Here is a 17,698-nt window from a genome sequence, read left to right as displayed (position 1 = left end):
GGGATTTTCCAAACGGGTCAATTTTAATCTGAAAAATAAAGGGCGAATCAGCCCTCAGCAATAAAGTCGAGACAATCAAACAACTTCATCAAATCGTGTAAGAAAAAAACAATTATTAAAAATTGTTAAAATTGTTATTAAAATTACAGCCGTCTCAAATAAAAAGACTTCCGGTGAAATCCTGGCAGACAGGACTCGTCATGCGCACGCGTAATTTAGAGTAAAAAGTCACGTGATTTCTTGTTTACTATCTGGATAAGACCAAGTCTACCACCCTATGGACCAATATATTTTGGCATGAATTAACTGATTTGATGTTGGTGACATACATTCCCGAACTAGAAGTAACAAAATGTTATTAATGTATTTCCTTTTTTTCATTTCCCAATGGACTTATAAAAGATCTGCTATCCTTTTTGCATTCAAATAAAAGGACAGCACAAAACTGTTGAACAAGAAACCGACATAGTGCAAGAACTCATTCTGTAAATCTTTACATAAAAAAAACATCAATGAATCTAATCTTTTCTTAATTATTCTCATGCCCATCAAATGGACAAAATACTTTATTACAAGCATCTCAACAATGTGTTCAATATAGAAAATGAGCAACACGTACTGATCAAGTTGTTTTGAAACAACTGCACAGCAGCTGCATTCGTCATCTCATTCACACTGTGATTTCTGAAAGACATCAAATGTTCAGAAGAAAATCCAGACACATTTTGTATGCCTGAGGCTTCAACTCGATAGGACTGTCCTAGGCACTAGTTTACGACGGGAGGATGGGCCTACCTGCCTGGGAAGAAGGTGGCATCCTCCACAAACAATATGCTGCTAGGATAAAAGGGCCTCGATACCCGCCGGTGTTAAGACCATAGCCTGAAGCAGGTCTGATAGTGAGATGATGCCCCTCACCACATCAGCTCTGTCCACGAGCACCAGGCGGTGGACCTGCCACGTGCAGAAAAAGATGTTTTTCTAGTATTCATGCAGTGGAAGGACGCACCCACCTCAGCTGTGACAATGCGGTCTATGATGGTCTCCAAGGTTTCATCTGGATAGCACTTGATAACACCCTCCATGAAACACGTGCGCCTATTGACAGCTTCCAGCATTGTCACGTCCAGATTGTTGTACGTCTTCTGGGCTGCCAGGTTCTTCCGCCCGACGGTGCGCCAACATGGAGTGCACGCACAAACAGAGTGCAACAGAAAGTAGCAGAGGACTTTTGCTTTTTCAGGGATGAAACGTCTCTGATGTACCGTATTTTCCGCACTATAAGGTGCACCTAAAAACCTCCAATTTTCTCAAAAGCCGACAGTGCGCCTTATAATCCGGTGCGCCTTATCTATGGACCAATATGGATTCGTGGATGAGGACTAATTTATTAAAGTAAGCTTTGCGTGTTTATTTTGTGTGTTGTGCGGTATTAACGTTTGAGCAACGTTGAGTTATTGATGTATCGTTATTGTTTTCACTATTTCGAGTGTTACTATATTGTGATTGCATTAACGTTTGAGCAAGGTCGAGTTATTTATTCTATGCGCCTTATAATCCGGTGCGCCTTATATATGGACAAAGTTTTAAAATGGGCCATTCATTGAAGGTGCGCCTTATAATCCGGTGCGCCTTATAGTGCGGAAAATACGGTACTTACAATAACATCAAATCGGGAGTAGAGTGCCACCACTTTGCCTGGTTAAAAAAAACAAAAATACTCCCTGGCATATTTCATCATATCATTTGAAATATACAGTCGACCGAAAAACATACCGTTTTCATCTACCACCGGAAGAGCCGACACCCTCCTTTCCACAAATATGTCGAGAGCGTCGTAAAGTGTTGCTGTTTGCTGAACAGTGGCAATATTCCTGAAAGTTCCGATTCCAATCTCCTGAACCTGCTTCTGAACGAACGCAGGCTTTGGAACCTTATCTCCCTGGAAACATAGCTCAATTAAATCACACGAGGTAAATACTAAAGATGAAATATTCACTGATGCTCACAAATATATGGAGGAATTTCAGTATCCTCTTGTGCGTAAGAATGTGCAGAACATTGCCGGATGTTGGCTCGATGACAGGCAGCCTGTGGATCTTGTGTTTGAGTAAGGAATAGATGGCATCAAAGAGACTTGGAGAAGAGAAAAGTGTTATCGGGCATGGTGCGAAGCGAGATGAACCTAAACAATAAGCAATCTTCTCACCTGGCATCTGGTGAAACACTAATCATAAATGGATAGGAGCACTTTAAATAGACATCTAAACAAGAGGAAGCAAAAGCAATCTTAACAAATGGACACATGGAACTCTGGTGCGATATGTTGTTTCCACTTGTGTTGCAATGACTCACCTCTCCAGGTCTCAATCTTGTGGTTTTCCAGCTCATACATCTGCACCTTGGAACAATCACAGTTTTATATCATCAAAGTGGTTATTTAATCGTGTAAATGATTTGTCCTGATTACCATACAAAAAAAAAAAAAAAGAGTCTAATTCCTGGAAATAAAAGCTATTTATCTGATTATATTCTCCATCTTTAACAAACTAAAATGTTTTCAGTCAAAAATGAAGGAACTGTTCCATGCTATTCAGTACTAATTAAAATTATTTCAAATCTCACCAAAGGGGATTTGTAGTAGCAATGAATGATGTTGATGAAATCTGTAATAGTCAGCATACCTGTGAGCGAAGAAAACAAATTCATTCAATGTATATAGATTTTTTTTTTTTTTTGAACCACCTTACCCACAAATCTTTTCAACTTGCTGTCCCATAAAGGAGCCGCCCTCAAGTTGTTTGCCACCAGTGCAAAAAAGGCCTTTTGCACCTTGAAGACAGACAAAATACAGTATGCTGACATTTTCTAGTGCTTGCAATTAAATAAATGAACAAGATCAGTACTCACTTGTAGCTTGGTATCAAAAATGATCAATTTACAACTAATTGGAATGGCATCATAGCAGCAGTGACTCTTCATGAAATCCAAGTAGACTGTGGCATTAGCCTCTGGTAGACACATCTTGCTTATTCTCGCTTGCGTTCCAACAAATCTGGACCCAAGTCAAACAGACTTACCATGCTTTGGTATCAGCCCCTTTGTTTGGACCGAACCCTAAAACACACATATTGTCAAAATGGGTAGAAAGCTCCAACGCACAAAACATGTTGTGTACTTGCGACGAAGCCTCCATAATTCCGTTGCGTCCATTGAGAAAGAAGTTTTTTCAAAGCCAACAAATGCACGACACTCTGAAGCCCTCGCTCGCTTGCTCTTTCACAGGAAGAGGTTGGAACTATTTTAGGACTTGTGCTTTGGCAGATGTCAAGCACAAGGGGGGAGGGAAGGGAGGCCTCCACTCCAGGCAAATCATTCCCACGTACGATACTGTGGTGTATACATTCCGAATATAAATGACATTTCTTTGAGCGGTACAACAGCGGTTTATCAAATTATCAGGAAACATATCTGGATTTGTTATCGTAAAAAAGAACCTCGCTCGGGTCAACTTCCTCGAGTAACTACAATAATTAAAAATTGCGTGGTCACGTATCCAATTTGCACTGAATAGACCAAATTTCTGATGTTGGAGAAGAACAACTGAAAAGATTGATCCCGCAGATATAAGCCTAAATCTGTTGGGTGTAGGTGATAAAATTAATTATGTTTAATTATATTATATATATTATAATTATCAGTGCTGAGGATATGCGGTAGAGTGGATGGATGGCTAGCTTGTCTGAAAAGTAAAAGCTTAAGAACAGAATTATTATTCACAAATTGATGCTGACGAAACTTAAAACATCACCCAAAAAGTCATTCTTTATTAATTTAGCTGACTTGCTTTACAATATTTGCATTTTACACGCATATACAAAATTAAGGACATTGTGCTTCCAAGTATGTCAAAATAAAATATCCAATTTTAAATTCCTGGGGACCACTTTGGCTTTGTCAGAAACACAAAAAAGTCTAACTTCAACCGCCCAAAAAGAGACATTTTGCAGTACCCGGTACATCTGGAGTGATGCGTGTTATTACAACATAAATGGTAGTAAGTGTGATAGCAGCTCGTGTGTTAGCATGCTAAATTTGGTGGCCTTATGTACAAAAACGCAACCCCCAGAAACTACTAAATAGTAATGTCTCATATTACCCTGTCGTAGAAAGGTGGTCATAGCCTCAGAAGGTGTTGAGCTTTTTTTTTTTTTTACAATTCAAAAGAGTTGCAGCATTGTGTGCACGAACATGACCTGTTTGTTAAAGCATCAACATCATCGGAAAGCGCTTATGTTTCTTACGTCTCGCCAAGCACCATCGTTTAATCTCAACATACTTCAAACTTTCCCAGCTATCGCTCCGAACATACGGATCAAGACCATCCACCTTCAAACAAATAACTGGTTGTAGCAAAAAATATATATCATAATAATAAAATAGCCTGCAAAACTACAGAAATCCTCAAAGATCTCTCAAAATAAGTCGATTTCTGTGGTCAAAGTGACTATACTGAGATTCTCATGTTTGAGATGTACTTGTGTACTATTTCACTTGTGTGTCGGTGATTAAAAGCAGTGCTGTTTTTTTTCTTTCTTTCTTTCCTTCCTTCCAGAGTACATGACGATCAGAAGCGGAGTCTGCGACGTGCTAGCCGGCCATGAGGAGCGCTTGCGTCTTGTCTACAGGTAACATCAACTTTGGATGACAAGCTGCCGCCTGCCCGAGAGGAAACGCTTTGAGGTGAGGGATTGGACTCGCTTCAGCGCCTCCGATCAAGACGGAAGGCAACCACGATGCCTGACTGGTGAATACAGTTGAGGTGTTGCTCAGCGTGCATTCAGATAGCGAGAAGGTGCTACGACAGCCCGGGCAAAAGATGGAAGTGCGTCGGGTTTCCAATTGTGTTTGAAGCTGTATGGAGGCCACAGAGGAAAGCAATGAGCCCCAGAGACACAATATTGATGGCTGCGGGGCGGCGTGAAGTGAAGCCGCTCCGACTGCATGGGTGTGACTGTTCAGACTCTCGTTAGACAGAGTGCAACAGGGGAGCCGCTGGGAATGAGCAGGGGAGCCGGGGCTCGATAGCGCCGGGGCGACTTGGCCTGGTAACGTCAACAGCGTCCGGCCACTTGGACACAGACTCAGCTGGTGGAGCACAGTGCTTGTCGCAATGAGACCCGCCACGCTCGTCAGATACAAAAATCCGAGCATACAGGAAACCTAGGTGGGGAAGAAAAACAAAACACATCATTGCAGAAGGATCAAGTCTGGATTTACCGTATTTTCCGGACTATAAGGCGCACCTAAAAACCTAAATTTTCTCAAAAGCCGACAGTGCGCCTTATAGTCCGGTGCGCCTTATATATGGACTAAATTCCTAAATCTAAACTGGCCCGAAGCATTGTGTCATGAAATCAATCATAAGTGGCCCGCTGAAGACTATGAATCATGAATCAAAAAGACTATGGATCATTATTTTGTGATTATAAATTAATTTGTTGCGTCTGAAGTTGAAATAAAAATTATAAAATGGAGAATGATTTGATTTGGATGAAAAATCTGACATGATGCATTAATGGTGCGCCTTATAGTCCGGTGCGCCTTATATAAGGACAAAGTTTTAAAATGGGCCATTCATTGAAGGTGCGCCTTATAGTCCGGTGCGCCTTATAGTCCGGAAAATACGGTAGATACTGCATGGTTCAAGTGACACAATTAAAAAAAATGTTTGTAAATAAAACCACTTCAATGCTCCCGATGAGCCTCCCTGCTCACCTTGATAAAGTGCTGGTAGATAGCTGCAAGTGTTTGGCTCCACGCCGATTGCTCGAGCAGCACGCAGAGGTCAGTGTAGGTAAACCAGCCTCGCATCATCCCCTGATGCACAGCAATCCTGAGAACACAAAAATCACATGAAAAAATAAGTCAATCAATCACAGAAAACTTCTTATTTGCCATACCTGCTCTCGAGTTGGCTCAGTGCATCCAAGAATTCTTTGGACCCAGTGAAGAGACTCCAATCCTGCAAGAATGAACAAATATTGGGACAAAGAACAAGCGGACACAGGCTACATGCGGGCGACCACTCACAAACTTACAATAGCCTTCAGGAAATTCATTTCCAGTTTATTCACTGTTTCAACATCCAGCTTTCCAGCTGCTCCCCACTCATCGTTGAAGACCTCCTCTTCCTCTCCTTCGTCGTACAAGTACTTGCTGGCAACCATCTAAGAGTAGCGGATACGGGCTTTTGTCAAAGCAATCAAGTTGAGCAAGCACTAGCTCTCCGTTTTTGGTGCACACTGAACTTCCAAACGATTTGGGACAAATTCATGAATATGATCAAATGACCCTTGACCCCCAGACACATACCATGGAGATCAGAAAGAGGTCAGAGGAGGAAATCTTTTGTAAGTATTCAGGGTTTCTATTTCGAAGCCTTTCAATGTAGACCAGCGCCAGCATCATTGCACATGGTGAAATACAAGCTTCCCTGGATTAAAAACAAAAAACAATTGCTGTGAACATGAACACTTCTCATTTTTCATTTCTGTGAAAATGCACCACAAGTGTGTTGCACACCTGGACACATGAACGGCATAGTTCTTGTGGAGCTTCCTTATTGGGCTTGGTGCAGATTTCTGGAAGAGTTCAACGGCGATGTCTGAAGAAGATGACAGTGAAGATTTAAAGCGTACATTTTACGTTTGTCCTCAAATTTCACCCCACAGGCCAACATTGCTGTGGTTCCGTCACCTGTCACAGGGGAGGAGAGTACTTCAAGTGACGTCACATCTCGATCCAATCCATAATACAGTCGCTTTCTCACTCGTTCAGACAACCTTTGGTGTCCTGGAAGAAACTGCAAACACAACACAAAATGCACTTTACATTGAACGTCAAGGCCGACACGTTAACAGGCTTCACCTTTGACCAGAACGCGATCATTAAAAGTTTCAAGTCGTTGCATTACAATATTTTAGGAAGTCGCTATCACCTTGTGTGCGCATTTGTACTACGTGATGCGAAAGGAAGACTCGAGTCCGCCAAAATACAAACTAAACTGGCAGGTTCCAGATAAAACTTGATACAATGTGTTCATTTAATCAGTAATTTTGCGAGTCAGGTAACCTTGTTTTCTTTATACCCATTTGACAAACAGAACGAAGTGACAAACCATTAAAAACATTCACGGACGCTGGAGTAGCAAGCTAACGTAGCGCCTCGAGTTAGCTTAGCTTTGATAGTTTAGAGGAAAACCTACCGTGAACTCGCGAAAGTCCGAAAATTGGATCGCTGTATCGTTAAACAAAAAGTCGAAGTCCATCGCTCCGTTTAGTGAAGGATCAGCATTTATCCAGGCTGAAGTTAGTAGGACAAGTTACTAACTAACTAGCTTGGCCCAGTGACTCGCCTCGCTCCGCCAGAAATAGGAAACACGCCCTTGCTTTGCGCTGTGACGTCATATACATTCTTGCAGCTGTTCTCTCAATGACTGCCCAGCAGGGGGCGCGCTGTCTCCAATGACCAGAATGCAAGCACGGGAAGAACATACAAGGTCCACACAAGAAGCCTGGAGCGGATTTTGATACATTTGGATATATTTCCCTAAGATCTCACCTGAGTTGATTTATTTTTGAGTGACAGTCATTGTGGAAAAGGTCATTGTAATACCAAGAGGTTAAAAGCACTGTGGAGTTTGTTGCAGCAACCATATGGGCTGATATGAAGCATCGAATTTAATGTACTATTACAGTGCACACACATTTCATTGTATGTGCCTCAAATAAATGCTGTCTGTATTTATCATTTGCAGTAGTACACACATACTATACAATACCTGAAATGTGTTTTTACAGCAACTACAAGCCATGCACATGATCACAAAGCTTCAAACCCAGTGGCATAATGTATGGATTTATTATTACCTAGATATAAATATGAAAAATGTCCACATCATAATTATTTCCCTTACACCTATCACATGGACAGTAACAGTGAACCCCTGCATCCATACGGTCTGGAATCTTTTCCCAATATTTAAACCAAAAAATGGGGCAGGGGATCAAAAGTGCAATTATCATGGGCATGAATTTTATGTGGATTTTTGCGATCCGCAAGCAGCTCTGGTCCCTCTGCCCTGCGAATAGCGAGATGGCGGGGGCCTACTGTATTTAGTAAGCTCTAGAATTAAAATGTAGTGAGTAGTAATCTTGATACAATTCTGAGAATTCAACCCTGACATAGATGGACTAGTCAGGAGTGTAAACTAGTGCTTGTTACATTGCACCAGATAAAAAAACAACAACCCATTACATTCAGAAACGCAAACACAATTTTAAATTTAAAAAAATAAATAAGCATGATACATTCTACCAAATTCAAATATAATGTAAACTCCAACCAAGCTATTCAATGTCCATGATGGTGGCCTGAGTCGGTGGTAGGCGGCTGCAGCTTCTCAGACTTGCGGTCTTTAGCTTCGGTGTCTGATGAAGAATCCGAGTCCTGAGCCTGCTGTTGATTTGCCCACATGTCTGCATACAGGCCTTGCTTTTGCAGTAGCTCCTCGTGTCTTAAATACAAAGACAGGGACTTATTACGACGTCATCAAATATGAACTTTCCCATCACTGAAACACAGGGCGTACCGTCCTCGCTCAGCAATCCGACCCTCGTTGATGACAAGAATCTGGTCGGCTCCGATGATTGTGGACAACCTACGAACGCGTCTTATTAGCTACAATAAAAGTCAACGGGATACCTGTGAAGGTGACGTTTACCTGTGCGCTACGACAACTGTCGTATGATTAGCGCAGACTTTGGCGAGTGAGGCCTGAATGTTGCGTTCTGTTTGGGTATCGAGTGCTGACGTGGCCTGCGGAGACACCACGTGAGGTCAAATACTGCAGATTTAGGAGTTGGATGAGCAGCGTGATAACAATGATCACCTCATCCAGCAGGATAATCTGTGGTGCCTTGAGGATGGTCCTAGCTATCGCCACCCTCTGCTTCTCTCCTCCACTCAGCTTCAGGCCTCTTTCTCCTACTTGAGTGTCATAACCTACCAGAGACAAACATGACAGTGTACTTTTGTCGAGCCAAAAGGACGAATCAGAACGGAGGATTCTCTCAATCCGTTAATCACCGTCTGGGAACTCCATGATTCTGTCATGGATATCACCGGCAATGGCGGCCTCTTCAACCTCCTGGTCGCTTGCAGAGATGCGACCGTAGCGGATGTTCTCCAGTATGGTGTCGTTGAACAGCACCGTGTCCTGCGGGACCACTCCGATGTGCGCTCGCAGCGATGTCTGCGTCACCTGGACGCGATGAAAATGAGCTTTCCCTCTCGACAGAAACGCACACCCTTAAACTTATACTCTTACTTTGGATATGTCCTGATCGTCAATGTGAATACAACCCCCTTGAATATCATAGAAGCGGAAGAGGAGTCGAATGATGGTGCTCTTCCCGGACCCTGACGGCCCTACCTATGGAAGGTTCTACAGAGATACCCATTCTTTTTTTTCATAGAGATGACTTTTACGCAGGTTTTGACATACCAGGGCCAGAGTCTGTCCAGGTCGTACGGTAAAGGAGACATCCTTGAGAACCTCCTTGCTGCAAAACAGGAACGAATACTGAGTGCAACCGCTTGTCATCCATGCTAGATGTTTCAATGACATAAGGGAACCCACCCGTTGGTGTAACTGAAGTGAACATTTTGAAACTCCACTTTTCCCAGCTTGTAGTGAAAACTGGCGGCATTCAAAGCATCTCTCACCTGCGTAGAATAAAGAATTGTTTTAGGAACGTGGACGTAACATTACATGGGAGCACCCGTTCAACTCAAACGTACCTCCTCCTCCTCCTCAAACAGCTGGATCATGCTTTCCATGTCAATGAATGAATTTTGGATCATTCTGAAACAATTATAGAAACAAATGAATCAACCCATCCATCCGTTTTCTATACCGCTTGTCCCTGAGCCGGTCGCCAGCCAATCGCAAGGCACCAATCAATAAATAGGTTGCCTTGTTCTTTACCTGTAGTAGGTACCGAACCAGTTGAGAGGGGTATACAGTTGGATGATGTATGTTCCAAACAGGACAAAATCACCAACCTGGGATAGATAACACGTAAAACAATTCAAGCGTGCATTGTTGAGACATGAAGTCAGAAAACCCCAAATCCCATGTGAATGCCGGCACCTTGAATTTTCCTTCGGTCACAAAATAGGCACAGAGCAGAGAGCCGGCCAGGAGACCTGCTCCGATGATCAGGTTCTGGGTTTGGTTGAGGAGCGCCAAGGAGGCCTGTGCCTTCCATTCTGACGACTGCAGTGGTACAAACAGTAACTGTTAGACACTCACACACTGACTACATTATTTACTGAAATAGTTCTTTAAAAGAAACCTGGATTTGTCTCATCAATATACTGTTACACACCTGGTATTTCAAGATGGCGTCCTCAAAGCGTCTGACTTCATAGTTCTCTGCGTTGTAGTATTTCACCGTCTCAAAGTTCAGCAAGGAGTCGACGGCCTTAGTCTTAGCAACATTGTCCTGCTGATTCATGGCCCGTCTGTACTTTGTCCTCCACTCGGTGATAATGATGGTCAAAGCTGGTGGGCAAAGAGACAGAATATATATATATTTTTTTTACTAGGAGTGACAGCTGAGAAAAACAAAGGATCTTTTTGAAGCACCAAGCGATCTTACTCACTGAGGTAGAGGGTCATGCACACAAAGACAATAAGGCCAAACCACGCGTTGAAATAGGTGATAAAGTAAATGATGGCGATGACAATGTCAACGATTGTTGGGACGATGCTGAACACAATGTAGCTGCGGAGGGAAAAAGAAAATCTTTTAGTCAAATTCTCCCACTCTGGCATAAAAAAAAAAAAAAACATTTGTTGACTAAATTGATTCACCTGAGCAAGTTGTTGACGGATGAGGTGCCACGGTCGATGCTTCTCAGCACGTCACCGGTCTTGCGACCCAGGTGCCAGCGCAGTGAGAGGGCGTGCAGGTGGGCAAAGAGGCGCACTTGCACCATCCGGTTGGTGAACTGCTGCACTCGGATCCACAGGAAAGCACGCAAGTTGCTGACAAAACCTGTAGCTCCTGCAAGACAGTTTACACGGTCACTTGCCAAGCGGCCACCTTGCTTTCGCTGACTCTGGGTCCATTCAAGCCTGACATTTACATGCGATCATTTCAACTCAAATCAGATTTACCGGAGATGATGCCCAGTAAAAAGGGAGAAGGTTTGTCCTACCTGCCCCGCCGCCCTGCATGAACTTGAGCAGGACATAAATACACACAGTGGTGGTCAGAGTGTTCCAGCTGCTGCCATCAGTCAGTTCATTGACTGAATAAGGAAGAAGAAGAAGACAAAAGCCATGATTACAAACATGAAGGTGAGGTGAACCGGTTGGTTATACTCACCTATATTTTTGTAGTAAATGGGAACAAAGACATTAATTGCCCTCTCTGTTCCCAGCAGCCCCAGACAGAAAAGGACAAGCAGCTGGAGCCAGATATTGCCCCGAGGCCACAAGGAAGGTAACAGCAACCTGGCCTTCTTGGCGAAGCCCTGCCAGGTCGACTGGTTCTCGTCTGGTGCGCCCAAAAGGTTCTGAGACAGACGTAGTCAAAGTTACCAAATGGTAGCGAGAATGTTTTTGGTTTCGTTCATTACCTGTCTGCTTTGCTCGACATCTCGCTCGTCTTCATTTATAAGCACTATGTATGGTTTCTTTGGCAACCCTGGGGCCTTAAGACCAAGAAAGAAGAGCAGTCCGGTGCCCACGTAGCGCATCAACCATAAGCCAAACTGCACCTAAAAGATTTCAAGGACAGTCAACATGTGCCAGATAAGTTCATGCATGTCACTTTAAGTGGCGTGGGAGGGGCAAGATGCGGCGGCCTCTTGCTGACAGTTTTTGGGAGCTGACACAGTGACTCAGCAAAAAAAAAAAAAAAGGAGCAGAGGGTGCATCTCGCCGTCTTAAGTACAATTCGAGACAATCTAGTATTACTGAAAACAAGACTGACAACATGCAGTCCCAAGGAACGACACACCTTTTGTAAATAAGTAGCTCAATTGTACAGCAAGTCCACACTATTAAATATTAACTCTACGTTAATTCATGCATCATAGTTTGACACACAACCAACTGAAATAAATGTACAACTGGCAAAATTAGAACCCCCCAATTTAAGACATCAAAAAAAGCTCCTTTTATAACAATAATGTTCAATTATAATTCTGCTTGTTTATTATGGTTGTTTGCAGTGCAGTTGATCATGTTGCAATATACTGACTGCGATGTCGTATACTGCTGTTGCCTTTTGTTTACCAACATGAGAGGTAGAAATATTATAGCTCTCTATGCTGCAGTGCAATTTTACACTCCTGCAAAATATAGTGTTGTTCTGGTGTACCTGCTGCCGATTGTCTTCCAGACCCCACCACCAGTGAGGACTGAACCAGGAGACGAACGCCAGGTTCTCCCCAGCGAACGCCGTCGCCCAGAAGAGTAGTAGAGCCGTGCTGTGGCCCCGTGTTCGATCCATGACCAGAGCCCTACGCCTCTCCACAATAAGCAAGGCAAGCCCCCAAACCCAGGCTAGGGTGGAGAAGCAGCCATAGAGCACCACATAGCCTGGGAGCTGGTCTCCTAGGGTGGCTCGCCACACCATCCCACCCAGAAACTGAACCAAGACAATGCTGGAAATGGCCAGTTGGAGGGTGTAGAGACGAGAGCGGGGGATGAACTTTGGCTCCATTGCTGTGCCATACTTCTGGTAGAAGATGAAGTGGATGGTGCCGAGGAAGAAAGAAATGGTGAGCAGGACAGCAGGGACCACAGTGAAGTAAAAGCAGGGGGCGATTCCTTCATCCACCCACGTGTGGGAAATGGGAAATCCGGATTCACAATAGCTGTGCAGCATGACTCCTGCCAGGCAAAAATCACACTTCAGCACCTACTTTTCTTACTTTACCTCCCAAATGTGCGAAACACAAATGTTAATCGTACAACCAAGTATGGTCTTACCTTGTTTCAGCTTAACTTTGACGATGCACACGCTCCAACTGGTTATGATAAAGAAGCTAGCAGGTGTGCTAGCCTTGTTCTTTCCACTACAACACTTTGGGCTTGAAGAAAGTTGACCAACATTAGAGCGTGTTGCGTATTGTGCGTCATCTGCTCCGTCCGTGCTTGTTTTTTGGGCTGCTCGGTGACGTTGCGCATGTTAGACAACCGACTAACCTTGCCAAAAGACGTCAGTTACACAAACGACAGTACGGATGTAGCTTAGCGTTTGGCGCCCCCCAGAGGACATGGAGATAACTTCTTCTCATGTGTTAGTTGGTGCATATTAGGCATTACCGCCACCAGTGGGACTGGAGTGGAACGAGAACGTGCAGGTAAAAAAAGAAGTAGTACAGTAGTCACAATTTGTATTTATTTATTTATTTATTTATTTATTTATTTATTTATTATTCATTGCTCTTATTTATTCATTGTATGTGCCTTCTTGTTTTTGCTTTTTGTATTGTTTACTTGAATGTTTTGCTTGTCCGTGGACCAATATAATATTATGTATATATACACTACCGTTCAAAAGTTTGGGGTCACAAAATTGTTTGGGTGACCCCAAACTTTTGAACGGTAGTGTATATATTTATTTAGATAATTATTTATAGATTATATATATAATCTTCTGTGTAAAAAATCTTATAATATATATGTATACTTATATTCATAGATTATATATAATCTTATACAAATATAAGATATAATTTATAATATTTAATTCATAATATTTTATTATAATAATATTTACACTACCGTTCAAAAGTTTGGGGTCACCCAAACAATTTTGTGACCCCAAACTTTTGAACGGTAGTGTATATGTAATATGTCTTGTCACCGTGGGATAGTAGGAAACGCAATTTCGATCTCTTTGTGTGTCTTGACATGTGGAGAAATTGACAATAAAGCAGACTTTGACTTTGATATCAGAAAGGTGTCAACCCCAAAGAGGAGGCAGACACGATGACTTCCAGTGGGGGAATGTGGGAGGCAAGACTGGCATGGTGACGTCAAAGCAGGCATGACAAGTTTTTTTAGGACACATGACATATGTTACGTTTTCGGGATGTGGAAGGTGTTCGGAGAAAACCCACGCAGGCACGGGGAGAACACGCAAACAGGGAGGGCTGGAAGTGGAATTGAACCTGCTCCCTCTGAACTGTGAGGCGAACATGCGTGCCAGAATAATGTATGTGCATATACTAAATATTTTTCAAAGATACCAGGCCCTGTGTGAAAATCTTAATTTTATGCTGTTTTTGTTCTTGTTAACTTTGCAAATTGTATGTTTACATATGGGCCATTGGAATCAGTCAATTTTCACACACGAATCTCCTTAATACATCGCAATATAATGACTTGGTATAGATGCAAACCACCCGCGGGCACATCTATTCAGCTCTCTGATAACATTAATCTTTAAAAAAAATACTATTACAGTACCGAGTCCAGCTTCAATCGTGAAACATTGTTCAAATATTGTTCACTATTCAACACAAACCATTTTATTATTTTGCTTTTGTACAGTAATTGTCTCCTAGGGTGTGATCAAAAGGAAGCCAAAGTTCCTCATTGTGAGGGAAAAAAAGTCTATTTGCTCAAAATTTAATTAAATGTCAATTTACCTCAACCAATATTTGTCCTTCTGCAATGTTTGTGTTCCATCTTCTATGCCTTTGATCATGCTTGCATATAAACACGATTCGCCACTGTCTCGCCATTTCTCACTTCAAGCGGCAAGATGTTCATCGCCAAGTTGACCGCCGTGTCTCGTGAGTATATTCAGGCATGTCGGAGGGAATGTCCTTCCAATGTCAACGTGTATTTTCTCTATCCTGCAGTTCTGCTCGCAGCATGCTATCAAACATCCGATGCAGGTTTGTATGGAAACCTCAGTAAGGATGTCATGTTCAAGCGTTTAACTCAAGTGTCCCTCCAGACGAGTCTTTCGTCGACGTGGCCTGCCCGGGAGTCAATTCGGTGCTGCAGTGTCGTACGTACGGCCGACGTTCACGCAGTTGGGGCATTTGTTTGAGTCTTCACGTGTGCGTTGCGATTTTCAGCCACCGGACACAGAATCCGCATCACGGCTGTAGACTACGGTTTGCAGGAGAACGCTGACTGCTCCAATCGCCAGCAGGCTGCTCAAGTCTCCACGGAGAAAGGCATTCACCCACAATACCTCATTTGGATGAAATTCATGTAAGGCATGTTACTGGGAACATATTAAACCAAGATGGTTGGAATCATAAGGACTCTTAATCCTACAGCTGTGATGGAGAGCCGCGGTGCCGCCTGCCAAAGCCTGACCCAACTATCTTCACAGAAAACTGGTCACCTGACAACTTCATCCAAATCGCCTACAATTGTGAGGAAGAACCCGAAGGTACGACTTTTTTGAGCTTCCACTGGTCGCACAATCGATTCATTTTGACACTTCCAGACTTTTGTTTTTTAAATCTTGTGCTGTGTGCTGGTTGAAATAAAGCTGACCATGACATTTTCTGGTATTAAAACTTGCAAATGCTTCCCTAGGCTTGATAAGAAAGTATGTGTGTGAAGGAGACACTGAAACTATCACATGTGGTGAGTAAGCAACTTTTTTTCCCCTTTCATTTGAAAACACAAACAAGTTTTTGAAACCGCTCGCGCTTTCCACATCATCATCAGATCGTGGAGAACTGAGGATCCAGAATGCCAAGTACGGCCGGCTGGATGAGAACATCTGCACTGATGAGTCCTCAGTGATGACTTTCTGCAACAGTCCCACGACTGTGATTGCACTTAACTTTCTGTACGTATCACCCAAAAGAAATTCTGTTCAATGTTGGTGTTTCTTTTATTTGAACTGTCATTTCAATGTCTTGGTAGGTGCAACAGAGGTGGAGTTGCTACCGACTCGTGCACCGTGACAGCAGACGACAACACTCTGGGAGTTCCCGCTCCATGCGATGACCTTCCAAAGTATCTCACTGTGGATTATTACTGTACCGATATGTAATATGGCAAGATAGCAACATTGAAATGTGGTTCGGCTGAAGCAACGAATCTACATTAAGACCTAGAGTTGAAATGATAACATCAATGTTCTTTCAACCATCATCGAAATGCCAAGATGCATGCTTCAGTTGATCTTACAGTGAATCAATGTTAAGAATCAATGTCTATTCAACTGTTATTAAATTACAACTTGCATTCACATTTGAGTTTGTTTTTAATTGAATCAATGTTAAAGGGGCACAAAAGTGACCATTGTTTCCATAATTAGCCTAGTTTATGTATTTTTTGATTAGGAAAATGAAAAAAGTTCGCATATTCTATTTTAACCAACAAATGCCCTTAAAAACGCCCACTTTTAATGAGGCCACGCCCCTTCCCTCCATGTCTGGTGAATGACATCACGGAAGGAATCGATCGATAGCTTATGTATTTTTTTATTAGGAAAATGAAAAAAGTTCGCATATTCTATTTCATCCAATAAATGCCTTTAAAAACGCCCGTTTTTAATGAGGCCACGCCCCTTCCCTCCATATCTGGTTGATGACATCACGAAAGGAATCGATCACAATTTCCCCATTAGAAATCATTGTACAGACGTCGCTTGAAATATCAAAATAACGGGAATCAACCAGCCTCTAAATCATGGGTGGCAAACATAAGGCCCAGATACGGCCCGTCACATCATGCTATGTGGTCCGTAAGACAAATGGACTTCATGTATCAATACTCCAATTACAAATTGTCTTCACGTTTGAAAAATAGAGAAATTGCTAGCAATTTTGATCATATTCATCTTTTTAAAAGATTCAAACAGTTTTTACCAGTCTGCGATTTCAAACCTAGTTAAACACGACAGGTTCCGAGAGGCTTTCTGACAGCTGAATTGTTCATACGTCGTTATATATTCAATAAAAATGGGTTCATTTCACTTACATTTCCTCTGAAGTCCACGTATGGGGTGCCACCTTCGCCGTCTATCCCAAAAGGAGGTGCTTTAAAAGGCCACACTCGCTCACACTACCAGGCCCTGTGTAAAAGGTTGACATCACTTTTAATTTGAGGCCATGTTTTTGTTCTTGTTTATCTTTTGGGCGTTTACATGTGTCTCTTGGGCCTTTGGAATAAGTCAATGTTGACACACCAATCTCCATAATGCACATAATGACTTGATGTGAATCCAAACCACCCACAGGCACATCTATTCATCTCTCTGATAAACACAATCATTAAAAAAATAAAATAAAAACACTCTTCCACTATCCCCCTCAAGAAGAAAGCATGTCACAAGTCAAGCTTGAAATGTCTGTGAGTCTATTTGCGCAAAACAAGCTATTTGCAACGAAAAGTCGATTTACCTACCTACTCTTAGATCGTAAGTGGCAAATATTTTTCAAAGGTACCAGGCCCTGTGTAAAAAATGTGAACACTTAATAATTATATCGTGTTTTTATTTTTTTTAATTCACGGTCTTGAAAGTTTTTGTTTAATTTAATTGTGGCACGGTCTTTCCTGATTATTCAGATTTGCCCAATTAATGCTTCAGCTACAATAGTTTGCTTTTCTTAAGTGCTATTTAGCTGTTTG

General features: G+C 42.4%; 4 protein-coding genes across 6 annotated transcripts; 1 reads left to right on the top strand and 3 right to left on the bottom strand.

The window, feature by feature from the left end:
- Positions 1 to 580: 580 nt before the first annotated feature.
- Positions 581 to 3,299, bottom strand: prkag3a (protein kinase, AMP-activated, gamma 3a non-catalytic subunit). 3 transcript variants are annotated; one of them, XM_037279517.1, is made up of 12 exons: positions 3,179 to 3,299; positions 3,081 to 3,117; positions 2,911 to 3,011; positions 2,751 to 2,832; positions 2,626 to 2,684; positions 2,356 to 2,395; positions 2,210 to 2,264; positions 2,010 to 2,136; positions 1,777 to 1,942; positions 1,661 to 1,698; positions 1,014 to 1,160; positions 581 to 954 (listed from the first exon to the last, which is right to left on the bottom strand). In XM_037279517.1, the coding sequence occupies exons 1-12, from the start codon at positions 3,194 to 3,196 to the stop codon at positions 838 to 840; spliced, it is 987 nt and encodes a 328-aa protein (XP_037135412.1). In that variant the 5' UTR covers positions 3,197 to 3,299; the 3' UTR covers positions 581 to 837. The 3 variants fall into 3 exon arrangements, with proteins under 3 accessions (XP_037135412.1, XP_037135404.1, XP_037135421.1); XM_037279509.1 differs by having other exon boundaries at positions 582 to 954; positions 2,356 to 2,401; XM_037279526.1 differs by having other exon boundaries at positions 582 to 954; positions 2,356 to 2,401; positions 2,911 to 2,996.
- A 495-nt stretch (positions 3,300 to 3,794) lies between these two features.
- On the bottom strand, positions 3,795 to 7,462 carry cnppd1 (cyclin Pas1/PHO80 domain containing 1). Its single transcript, XM_037279475.1, has 8 exons — positions 7,268 to 7,462; positions 6,760 to 6,865; positions 6,586 to 6,667; positions 6,376 to 6,496; positions 6,102 to 6,230; positions 5,964 to 6,025; positions 5,779 to 5,896; positions 3,795 to 5,223 (listed from the first exon to the last, which is right to left on the bottom strand). Exons 1-8 carry the CDS (start codon positions 7,328 to 7,330, stop codon positions 4,651 to 4,653), a joined length of 1,254 nt encoding a protein of 417 aa, XP_037135370.1. The 5' UTR covers positions 7,331 to 7,462; the 3' UTR covers positions 3,795 to 4,650.
- Positions 7,463 to 7,901: 439 nt separating this feature from the next.
- On the bottom strand, positions 7,902 to 13,357 carry abcb6a (ATP-binding cassette, sub-family B (MDR/TAP), member 6a). The gene is made up of 19 exons (XM_037279430.1): positions 13,073 to 13,357; positions 12,459 to 12,973; positions 11,713 to 11,853; positions 11,460 to 11,649; positions 11,290 to 11,382; positions 10,943 to 11,135; positions 10,732 to 10,853; positions 10,455 to 10,630; positions 10,217 to 10,342; positions 10,052 to 10,128; positions 9,865 to 9,928; positions 9,704 to 9,789; positions 9,569 to 9,626; positions 9,392 to 9,496; positions 9,151 to 9,325; positions 8,954 to 9,066; positions 8,786 to 8,880; positions 8,654 to 8,722; positions 7,902 to 8,578 (listed from the first exon to the last, which is right to left on the bottom strand). The coding sequence occupies exons 2-19, from the start codon at positions 12,966 to 12,968 to the stop codon at positions 8,416 to 8,418; spliced, it is 2,556 nt and encodes an 851-aa protein (XP_037135325.1). The 5' UTR covers positions 12,969 to 12,973; positions 13,073 to 13,357; the 3' UTR covers positions 7,902 to 8,415.
- A 1,453-nt stretch (positions 13,358 to 14,810) lies between these two features.
- On the top strand, positions 14,811 to 16,315 carry LOC119139138 (L-rhamnose-binding lectin CSL3-like). Its single transcript, XM_037279553.1, has 8 exons — positions 14,811 to 14,886; positions 14,956 to 14,991; positions 15,054 to 15,107; positions 15,178 to 15,316; positions 15,385 to 15,500; positions 15,650 to 15,700; positions 15,785 to 15,908; positions 15,986 to 16,315. The coding sequence occupies exons 1-8, from the start codon at positions 14,856 to 14,858 to the stop codon at positions 16,113 to 16,115; spliced, it is 681 nt and encodes a 226-aa protein (XP_037135448.1). The 5' UTR covers positions 14,811 to 14,855; the 3' UTR covers positions 16,116 to 16,315.
- The last annotated feature ends 1,383 nt before the right edge of the window (positions 16,316 to 17,698 follow it).

Source organism: Syngnathus acus, chromosome 2 (assembly GCF_901709675.1).
Source record: "Syngnathus acus chromosome 2, fSynAcu1.2, whole genome shotgun sequence".
Lineage (NCBI taxonomy): Eukaryota > Metazoa > Chordata > Actinopteri > Syngnathiformes > Syngnathidae > Syngnathus > Syngnathus acus.
The sequence above is the reverse complement of the archived record's forward strand: the minus strand, read 5'-3'. Positions and strand labels throughout refer to the sequence as shown.